At 41.9% G+C, this 11,551-nt stretch overlaps 1 protein-coding gene across 1 annotated transcript in view; it reads left to right on the top strand.

Annotated features, from left to right (window-relative positions):
- Positions 1-11,551, top strand: part of LOC131887035 (somatomedin-B and thrombospondin type-1 domain-containing protein-like) — a 20,931-nt gene that overhangs the window by 7,524 nt on the left and 1,856 nt on the right. The window contains exons 2-4 of the mRNA XM_059235523.1: positions 6,743-6,943; positions 9,533-9,743; positions 11,354-11,433. Coding sequence (XP_059091506.1) covers positions 6,743-6,943; positions 9,533-9,743; positions 11,354-11,433 — 492 coding nt within the window. The remainder of the gene's footprint in view (positions 1-6,742; positions 6,944-9,532; positions 9,744-11,353; positions 11,434-11,551) is intronic.

The raw sequence follows: 11,551 nt of genomic DNA, 5'->3' as shown, positions 1-11,551 counted from the left end.
CAATATAATTTTTTTCCCATTCCTTCCAGGACTGTAGGTTGACAAAGTGAAGTTCTAAAATCCAATTGGATAGTGTAATTATGGCAAAATGAGATCGTATGTTTTAGACGACGTAAAAAAATGCCCCTGGGAAGGATCATCCCATTAAATTTATTAGAGCCCTGGGCTGAATTCATTTTTATCTTGTTGGACTCAATTCAAACAAATTGGTTTTCATCCTGGATATTCTTTTCGCCTTCATTGTTCAGATCATAAATGCCTTGTTTTTACAAAATTAGTCCTTGAAAATTTTATTTCATATGACACGGATGCCCAGCTTCAGCACATTGAATCTTATTATCACTTTGTTGGAGAGGAGGATATTTAGTTGTCATTTTGGTTGCACTCTACTTAAAGAGTGTGCTTCTCCACGTTAAGACTCCGCTTTGCTTTTCATCCTTGCTTTCAAAGGCCATATTTCATTTTCGTACGATACTAACAAATCCATACGCTTTGTAGGCTCATAATCCATAAAGCATCGAGTAAGATCCAAAAGATTATGTGAAAAGCACTGAAATCTGTCAGCGTCCTCTTTTTAGTGAACCATAGGGGTCGATTGGCAGTCTTAGTTGCGGGCTTGCCATCAGGTTGACACCCTCCCCCCATCTTTCCAGCCACAAGTTAAGCCTTTGAAGATCAATTAGAAAAGTTTGGAATCACAAGTTTTCCTTGCTTCCGATTTCATAATGGACCACCAACTTTTTCGGTTCGATTCCATACCATGCGGGTGACCGGATTGGTTGGCATTGCCAGTTCACGTGTGCTTCACCAATAAGTGGAGACAAACGAGAGAGCAGAGAGGACGATTCCTCAGGAGAAACGAACGAGATTGGGCTTATGCGATGCTGACGTTGCAGATTGGATTCAATGGAGTGTAACTATTCTTTCTAAGCGGTAGGGTTTCCATGTCTTACTTTCCCCGACCTGAATGGGAAATGCCTCACTTATTGAGGGGGCGGGGAATGGTTGTGTCCAATTATTTGGGCTATTTTGCCGGCATCAACGTTGGAAATCGAGTTCGCAGTAAGATTTACAACCCTACGACGAAACGTGTTTCATCTCTCATTGAGATCTTCTCCTGTTATTGCCGTCAGGGTGGTCTTTAGGAGATATTTATTACACCAACCCAATGTAAGACAAGATGTGCAGCCACCCAATGCGAGGGTAGCATCAAGTACACTTTGTTAAAATACATCTCTGCCTGGAAGTTACCACATTCAAAAGGTTCAAAGAAAGTTCAGGCAATCAGGTTGAAAGCTTTCAAATGTGGAACGACAGTTTCTCGTCCTCTGAGCTACCCACCCATCCAGTGTTGTATAAGATTATGAACTAGGCATCCAGCCACGACATTTGCGTTTCTTTCTGAAAGTACACATCGTGGCGGCAACCACACAGTTTAGAGTTTGTTCAAGGTTCTTATGAGTGTAAACTTTTTTTCTCTTCTCTCTGGACGCCAGGACTGTAATGTCTTGCCATATTTCCTAAGGGCAAACATGAAAGCCTCGCTTCGTTATGGGGGGCCCCCTCTTTTATTTTGTGTTCCCCCTCCCCATTCACCTTCAGCCAAGTAGCGAATGGTCCTGAGAATGGAACCCGGGTCCCAAGCTCCAAATGGGAGAAGCCAAAGACCGCAAAAAGTGCAGGCATACATCATGGTCGGCAAACGAGAGCTCATTTTCAGGGTTCAGAGGTATATTTGCCAAGTGTTGAAACTCCGGTGGGCCAGATTTGCAGATCATCTGTCTTTGGTGGTCGTTCGATGGAAGAAATGGGGATATCTTTTATGTGTCGGAGGGAATATTGCCCGTTACAATTTGGTCCATTTACTCTTTTGACGGTCTTTGCGCAACTTCCATTGTTTGGGAAACCACTCAACCTTCGGGAAAGATTATTGGGTGGAACGGCTTCATGTGTTCTGGATCAGATGTGATTAATGATGAGAGGGAGACAAGAACATGCTTCTTGCTTCACTCGGGGATCATCAAAATTTCTGAGCCATGTAAAATCGTGAGGGAGGAATACAAATTTCTTCAAAAACCAAGCACACAATAACAACCCCGCCGACAAACATAAACATTACATGTAGCTGTTGTTGCCTTGACGGAAGATGAATGGTCAATTGATGGGCAATTAAAATTCAATGATGTGCGTCTCCGTACGCTTCCCCTCGGGTTGGTTGGCACTCCCCACCATTAAGCATACGACTGAGAAAATGAATTCTGCGCAAAAACCATTCGAACAACAACCAACGATGAGGGTTGTTTTTGGCCAGTCATCAACGAATACCATTAAACGGCAACCGCCGCAGCACTCGTGAAAAATAAACAAGTCTGTTCGAGTCTGCAACGGGGGGTCGGGAATAATTCCTTTTGACCGTGAGCCCATTACATCCAGAAGTGCGTTCAATAAGAGATGAAGTAATTTAGATGATGGCTCCTGATCGGAACTCTTCCTCAACCTCCCAGCCCGTTTAAGCTAGGACCCCAACGACGTCATCTTGAGCTTGGATCCCGACCAAATCCTGTAACAGGGATGAAGAGAGATTTTGTTGGTAATCCTCGCAAACCAGCCAAGTCTCTGTCATAGCGGTCTCGAGGCAATATTTTCCACTTTTTTTCCCCAAGCAGCCATCCAAACTCATCCTTGATGTTGTCGCCAGCCATCCTGCTCTCAGCCAGGCCAATCCTATAAATGAAGAGTGGAACGAACAAGACGGCGAAGGTCGACGACGTCTTTTTGTCTTTCTCCCTTCATCCCGCCCCAAATAGACGTGGACATCATTCACATGTGGGACAGAAAACAATGGGGAAAATCATTGGGCCCTTGGAACGCTTTGGAACTGTTTTTTTTAGTGCCATTCACTTTCCTTGGTTTCATCTTATCTTTTTAACAGAGAGACGAACTATATATAGGCACTTAATTGAGGTTGTTACAATTCACAGACTAGGATCGATTCTTAATTATTTTCAAGAGTGGAAGTTTTTTCATTGCCTCGGCCTTTTTAGGACGGAACCAAACGGGCAAAAAGGTCTGAAAAAGCCCTTCAAAAAAGATGACATGACATAAAAAGAATCTTGAGATATCATAATGGCGTAATGATGACGGCACGTCTGGATTATCAAATATAAAGGGATATATCCCTTCAAATTCCAGAGACACTCATAAAATGTCTACACAAGGCGACCATAAAAAAGGCAGACCTTTATACCCAAATTTGAACTTGGAGCATGGACAGCGGACACATATTGGCAAGCAAAACTAGTAAACAAATTGATTCAAGTCGCATTTCGTCCGCCGCACCCTACATAATTGATGCAATGGAGTACGCCATGTGAGTACCTCCCAGCCACGAAAAGCACACTTTAATTTGAACAAGACATTTTAAGCTGTCTAATCTGATGAATTGGCTCTTCACATCAGATTGTGCTAATGGACTTGCACTCACCTTGGGCTCTTCAACTTGCCAAAATTACACTTGTCTAACAAACCCCGGTGCTATCTGAAACGAGGCGTAGGTCAACGTTAGCCAGATATTACTTACCATATTCAGCAAGAAGATGCATGAAAATACGATTTCTACGCAAGCGGTTTGTGGAGGACGGCGAGGCCTATCTATGAAGTACGGTTCTACTCGTATATATATATGGACCTGCCATTGCTTTTGGAATGCCCTCTTGATGAGTCGAGACATGGTTGGAGTTTCTGCTGTCTGAAGTAAACGATTCTAAAACCATTCGCATGATCTTGGGCCAAATTTCGAGGGGGAGGACCCGTTTGGGGAGTACAAGAATGGACAGGCTTGCATATTTCAACACGTCCAGAAGACGTTTCTCAGCCATAGAGACTGGTTTCTTCTCCCAACAACTAGCAAACGATCTAAAGTGGGGTGGGAAAATGCAAATCACAACGAAGGCCCACGTTGGACGTGTATACTAGTAGGGAATCTCCTATTCAGAATAAATCAGAATCATTATTTACTCTGAAACTTTAGAGCTTATGCTTTTGAAAAAAATAAATACACAATTTGCATATAAATGACTCAGTGGGACTCATGGATGACCTCTGGGTGTTTTTTTTCGTATGAGGTGCTTAAGATATGGAATTGGGAAAGTGAAACTTGGTTGCTTAATAAATTGTGTCTTGCGCAAGTTGTTATCGAAAAATGGGTATGATTTACTTTGCAGCTAAGCCTCAGTTTTTTGGAGTCTTCTCCGTCTGAAAGAAACCATAACTGAGGAAACTCTAGTTATACATAACAATACGGTCAAGCCATCAACCATGATTAGTGTGCGTCCATTTGTTTGGCATTCACGATTTTGTAAAGATAAACAAGGTCCTTAACAACTACGTGACATTTGGGAAAGAGGTGGTATTCAGTGATCAGATTTCCAAAGCACTATTCCGGGTAAAATCAGAGTCAACAGCCAAACTTAAATGCCAAAACTTTTTGTCAGAGTAAGCTTAGTGAAATGACAGTAATTTAGATTAGTTTTTTTCATTCCTGTTCCGACATGATAGCACAATTCCAAGCTATTCAAACTACTGTTTTACTGCTTGCTGGCGGTTAGCAGCAAGATTAAGTTACATCATGTGCCATTTCTCTCCATTTCAAACCCTCCTGTCAGATAAGAACCTTGTTTTCGAGGAGTCTTCTAATCAAAGAAATTGAACCCCATATGTGTGTCTCTTGTCTCGAGTTGCTACATGATCCGTCTTCTTCGCCGAGAACAAGATTTCCCTGAAGAGATGGATTGGAGTTGTAGGATACGCCCAGGCAGAACTCGGAGGTAGGATTAACCTTTCGAAAGAGAAACCTTTACGTATCTTCCCTGGATTGACTCAGACTCCTCGTCTCGCTTTGACTTGGAAGTGACCCTAGGTACCTACGGTATATAATACGGGGTGAGCTTGTACGAGAGAGCTTGCAAGTGTAGAGGGTGGTGGTTAATGATTAATCGAGAATGACAAGGCCAATAGAGTTATACTATGTCATGGATGGCGCTGATCCGCCATCCCTCGTCTTGGGTTTGGCGAGTATTCGGATCACGTCCCAAGCGGAACTCGAAGAAGAAGCCAGGAAAAAACCGAGATGAAGAGTGCGAAAAAACTTCACTCCTTTGTCTCAAATGGCTTCAAAGGACAAATGGGTCTTGTAACAACGGGTACAAACTAGAAACTGGGCAAAAAGACGAAACGAGAAAAGGAAACACTTTGACAACAATAAATAAAGCAGATCGTACGCAATGGCAACTTGACCCACGTCAAACGGTTTTAGGAAAGTGAAAGAGACGAAAGACCGTGACTGAGAGAAAGCATATTATGGTCATGAAATTTAATCGCCTACGGGCCCTTTTTTTATTTAAGGTAAATTTCACGGGTTTACGAACACGTGATTTGATTTCGACTCCAGTTATTTTGAAGCTGCATCTATATTTCTTATGATTTGGTTGCTTATGACGAAACATGGTGCAGAATATAAGTCACTGAATAACAAAGCTGACACATTCCAGTGCTCATTGCTAGTAACAACAAGCTTTTGTTCACATGTTCCGTCGTCGAGATTCCTTTATCCCATATTCTAAAGCTGTCCCATTATGGTGTTAAGCAGAATACGGTCCATTTTGAATCTCCTTTCTCGGCTAATTTGCCCGAAATGTTTATAGTACGGATCGGAAGACTTAGAATATAATCTTTTCGTACCTTATTTTGTAATCATTTCGGAAAAGATTGCAATCCAAGACCGGTAAAAAGAATCAATCCGATAAAAGGATTTGAATGAAGCTACGTTAACTAAATTTGGCTAAATTTTGAGGAGAACCATACTTTGTTTTGATTGACTTTCTTTGAAAGTGCGAATTTGTCACAATTCACAAGTCCACATGAATAGAAATTAGGAAATTGATTGATGAAAAGCAAAAAAAATCTTTTAATATCTTTGTTGCGAGAAGTTTCTCATTGGATATGTGACGTACAGTACAAATATTTTTACACTTAATGCTTAGGTCCCATTCTGGAATCTGGTTCAGGAGTCATTCGAGGCGAAATATCCACTATTGAAGCTGTGATTTAAGATATCTTGTCCAGTCTTTAACAGACACATTTTTTCAAAAATATACCAAAGGTGTCTCTTCTAGCCATTTTTTTCTTTGTCTCTAATATTTGTGCCTTTTTACACAATTTCCCATACATTTTTCCGGTGAGCCACATCCAACCTTTAAGTCAAAGGTTCAAGCTATTGCTTACCTAACTAATAGCAGGGGAATTCCTTTCAAGAAAGGGGTAAATTGAATGGATACATGCCCCTTTAAGATACACCCGTCTCCTCCTCTCATTCCTCTGGTTGAGAATGAGTTATAGGATCGGCCACCCTGCCGCGAATCCGAACTTTCAAGTCATGAATGGCGCTGTCCATCCAGCACCCTTCCCCTTCTCATTTTTCTTGGGCTCATCCCTCTCTGATCAAATGGGCCGATAAAGCAGGGGGTAGAGCTTTGAGACATGAAGATGAAGTTGAATACCAGTCATCGATGACGTCTCTAGAGTTATCATTAAATTATCACACTCCTAAATCTCTGGACTCTTCTTTTTTCGCCCGACAGGCCCCGCTTTCAATGTGAATTCAAATGAAGAGACCTTTAACGAACCCCCATTAGGCTTTCAGATATTTTCGAATGACTCACGTGCTTTCTTGGTTGGTTTTCAGTGCGGGATTGCTCCGTGTCCAGTTGGTCGGTATGGTCAACGTGTGACAGCTCTTGTGGACCCGGGATCCAGACTCGAACCCGACTGATTACGACCCATCCATCGCCGGGCGGAAAATCCTGTGATCCTTTGGAACAGAAGCGGACCTGTTTGGGTGGAAGATGCGACAGGAAGTACTGGAAATACAAGAGTCCAATTAGGGGTAAGAAGTTCGGGATGTGAATTCCTGAAGTGAGAAACAATACATTGCAAAGTATACAATTATATCAAGAAACGAAGGTGCCTCTTCTAGCCATTTTTTTTTCGTTTTTTGCGGACTTCCTTACCGCTACCGGGATTGGAATCCCAGCAGTTCAAGACGAGAAGATTATTCATTTTACTTGACTTTTATTTATGTATATTATTTGATCGACCTACGAATTGGAGTTGGCTGATCTGGCTAATCCTTGAATGTAAGGTTGACCGGAATTTTAGTCAAAAACTTGTCCAAGTCTGACTTAAATCTTGCTACTGGATCAACCCCTACATAAACCCTACGAATATTTGAGGGCAGCAAGTTGAACAATGAAGGAGCCCGAGAAAGAAGAGAGTTGGACTTCATTGTTTTAACTAGCCTGGATTCTCGAGGGCTTGAAGGTGCTCTCAAAACGCACATTAAGCCTCTACGGTCACTACAATTGACCCTAAATCCTGGGTTGGGACAAAGCTCATGAATGCTTTTGAAAACGTACAATATCAGATACCTTTCGTACCTTCTCTGAGTACTGTACAATCCCAACCTTTCTAACCTCTCCCAATACGAGAGCTCTCTCATATCTTCAATGTTCCTAGTAAAACATCTTTGGACCTGCTCGAGCTTTTGCAAACCTGCTGAACTAATTGGAGCCCAAATGGGAGAGGCATATTCAAGATGCGGCTGAACAATCGACTTGTACAGAGTTAGCATCGTGACACTATCTCTGGACTTAAACGTGCGATATATCCAACCACATGTTTGAAAAGCCTTACCAACTTTCAACTGGATATGCTCATCGAACTTTCCATTATCTTGGAGGACTACACCTAAATCCTTCATGGATGAGACCTGCTCATTGAATTAATCCTTTGTACAACCGCCTGGCCCTTTGCTCTGAAGTTTTAGGGAGAGGTCAAGTTATCAAAATTAATCTGACCCTGTTGTCATCTAAAAATGTCAATACTTAGATACCGAAACCTCGGTTTCAAACCATCCTTGAACGATTGGAAAATGGAAAAATACCTAGTGGAAAAGTAGCATATTTGAGAAAAGGCATGAAACAATATGATTATTAAAGTATTGGGTTGGTGCATTCGTCCATCTCGGTCCAAGCGTTGACTCAAAAAGTGTTGATAAAAGAGATTATGCCGTTATTGTGCATTGACGTAGAAGACCTTGATTAGCACTTTAAAGCGAGAATATCCCTTCAAAATTGTTTTTTTTTCTTTCATGTGCCCCGGTTGTTAACTTCGACCAGATGAGTCAAGAGTTTCTTTGGGAAAGTTTCAAGTTTTCCATTTCCAAGTTCGCACGGTGCTTTCCCAAAGGGACCTTAGGATTAGTCAAAGCCAAGCATAATTAAGTTGATCCTTTGGGAACTCGCCATCTTTTTCAATTCACCTTGGTTGGAGAAGATTAAACCTGAATATATATATATGCTTAAGATAACTTCTTTCGCAATTTGGTGGGAATGGCTTTTCGTGGAACATCCCACTCTAGTTCCCTTTTCGTTTTGTATTTTCTAAAAAGCAAAAACGGTAAAAATTACTTGTCAGACTGTATTTGACGAGACTAACCTTGAAATACTGTATTTTGTTCATGATCTTTTGTTTTTTCTCGGCCGCTTCATTTTTTTACTTGTGGAAGACTATTCTTTGGTCCCTTTTGTTCATGGAACATTTACTCTGACCAATATTGCTATAGGCCAATCCCACGAATATCTCAAAAGACAGCCAATGCAGCATAGTATGTATTCAAGAGGTCGGCCTAAATTCGTGATTGTTTATAGATTGCAGGCCTATTTTAAAGGTATTGATTACTTGGTGGCCCAAGATATCATTACGTTTGATGCAAGTTGGAGTTGGTTTGGAAGTAATAACTTCTAAAGTTTTTGCCAATGTCGAGTGGTGGGTCAGAAGTTTCTTCTTTTTTTCCCACAACCATGTTCCAAGTTTGTTCCCGTTGTTCCACGTTGGCTGAGAATCGGAGTCGCTCCACTTGGATCCAATGTTCTGGTCCAGTAAAAAGATGTATGGAACCACTTTCAGGCCTTCTGGACATGTGTGGGTGTGGGATTGTGGCTTTCATTTTGCTTTTCAAAGCTTCTTCGCAAAGGACAGATGGGAACATTTTTGGGTGTCACAAGGAGGCGGGTAGAGAATAGAAATCTATTGGCCTTCTCCCCCATTGGTGTGTGCCTTTAAGTCATCAACCTTTTCCCCTATTATTTTGACATCTTGATGGGGCCCTTAACAGGCAAACTTGCCTTGACAATTTTTGAAATGCAGAGCCTTGTACAATAGTGTGGTGTTGTGCCCGACTGAAATCAAAGGATGTGTTATCAAACCTAAATGTGATCTAAGACACAGGATGCTCAAATAATGACACGTAATGGGAACATGTAATCAGTCACATGTTTGAGATTAGCAGAAAAGACTATTAAGCCGAGCTTTTTCAGTATTGAACAACTCTCTACGTAATATAGTTTTAAGTCTATGTACATATGGTCGGCCAATTTAGAGCCTTACTTTACTTTTTGGATGGGTCTCTTTCCAGAAACGGCTGGTCTTTTACCCGTGAAATTCTACCGAAAAGTTTTGTCGGCCAAGAAGGATTGGGATGTCCGCGAAAATCTGTTCCTTCACTCCAAGAAACTGGCTGATACCACCCAAGAGAAGTCTGAGAATTACTGGGAGAATGAAATCGAGGATGGCTACCAAGCGGACCAACCCAGTGGATCCAACTTTGAACTGACTGCCACTGATCAGTAAGTAATCCCTTCTGTCCCAAACACTTCTAGTTGTGGCTAAAGACGTTCACTTCCGAAAACTGCTCTTGGCTCGATTCGAATTGGGGCCTTGGGTGCGTGGACAGACGGACAGGCCAACGTACATACGTACTGTACGTACGTAGGCACAACATCATTTCCATGCATACAAATTAAGGGACCGATCTAATTTGAAGATCCTCTTTCTTGCCCCCAAAGAGTTCTTGAAGGGCATCAGGCCCTCACAAAACTGTCCGAGTTGTCTGGCCCAGAAAGGATCAAACTTATCACATTTAGAACGATGACCTTCATGGCGGCGAGGTTCAATGTGTAATCAAAGCATGGCCAAGTACCAAGATGAAAAGGAGGAAAGAAAAGGATCAGAACAAAGTCTCCGCACCCGTTTTCCCTCAGTCAAGAGGAGAGGGGAATTTCGGGCATCCTGGCAATTCAGGGTTGCCCCCGGTTAACTAATCATAAATTCGTCGCATTGGCTCTGGCATGAATCAAAGTTTCTGCATTGGAGCCCTGGGCCTGAATGCAGCCCATCTGTCTCCTTCTTGACTTGCTGCCTCCATTCTCAATTCCAGTTCTAGGTCCAGTTCCAGTTCCACTTGCAGTTCCTTGTCCGCCTAAAATCGCTTGGATAATTCCAAATTGTGAAGCCAGTCCCGGTCGGTTTTATTCATCTGAGATTCTAGGTCTCTTGAAATTGAAAGCAAGGCCACTTTTTGCTCGACCCTTTGTGAATGCGGTGCAAAAAAACTACGTCCCAAAGTCGGATGGAAATTAATCTTTCGAAAACCACCACAGCTTCTGTTTAGCATATTGTGCGATTTCAAGTGAGACGACACAAGAAGTTTCTGCCCACAAAAGATGTAGGACAAAGAACGAATTCCTGAATCCTAGAAATGTGGCGAGGGTTGCGAAAAGTAATTGGAAAAGCGTTGGCTGGTACTCCAAATATGACCGAGACGAATTGGAATAAATTGGCAAAACACGCTTTATGATGACATTCATGCGCTCTGTCTGAGATCTGCTGAAAAAGCTCTGACTCTTAAGAGACGCTTTGTCACGACATTTGATTCTTCGGGATGAAACTAATTCAACTTGATAGAGGGCCAGCAATTCTAGATCTTGATCTAGAACACTTTCAAGAATTGGGCCATCATGTCACAACCCACATGTCTATTGTGCTCAAAATAATTTGAATGGCCGAAACTTAATTTGAGAACCCATAACTATAAACAAGTTATGGGAAAGCCAGTAGCGACGACCTCTGTGCAAGGATCCCCTTGTTGGCTAACAATGTTGTATAACACTGAAGAACTCCTAATTCATTGAAAACAAAATTTTAGATAACGTCGCTAATCCACGGTAATCGCTACATAACTTAAAGCCTTTGGCAGTTTAGCAATTCCTTTTTGTTCTTCGTTAAAGCCGATTACTCAACTTGATCTCTTTTTCGACTTCAAATTTAAAGTGTTGGTTAACAACTCATCAGACATCTCGAGACAAGATTTGAGGAACTAACTGATCAGAGATACAAAACGTGTCACGACCAATTACGTCAAGTCACGTGGTTTAACGATTACGGTTTATCATTGCAGGAGCTACTGTACAGTGTTCGAGCTGGTGAAGACCACAAAAGCCTGCCAGAATGACAAGGACTTCTTCAAAATGCAAAAAGGTAACATCATATGAATAAGAGGCCCTGCTTCCACTCACTCGATTTTTTCCTAGAGGAAAGAATTGAATAAGATCTGAGACAGCTTGAGTGAAATATGTAATTCCTTTTGTCGACGACC

This window comes from Tigriopus californicus, chromosome 9, assembly GCF_007210705.1.
Source record: "Tigriopus californicus strain San Diego chromosome 9, Tcal_SD_v2.1, whole genome shotgun sequence".
In the NCBI taxonomy this organism is placed as follows: Eukaryota; Metazoa; Arthropoda; class Copepoda; order Harpacticoida; family Harpacticidae; genus Tigriopus; species Tigriopus californicus.
The sequence above is the reverse complement of the archived record's forward strand: the minus strand, read 5'-3'. Positions and strand labels throughout refer to the sequence as shown.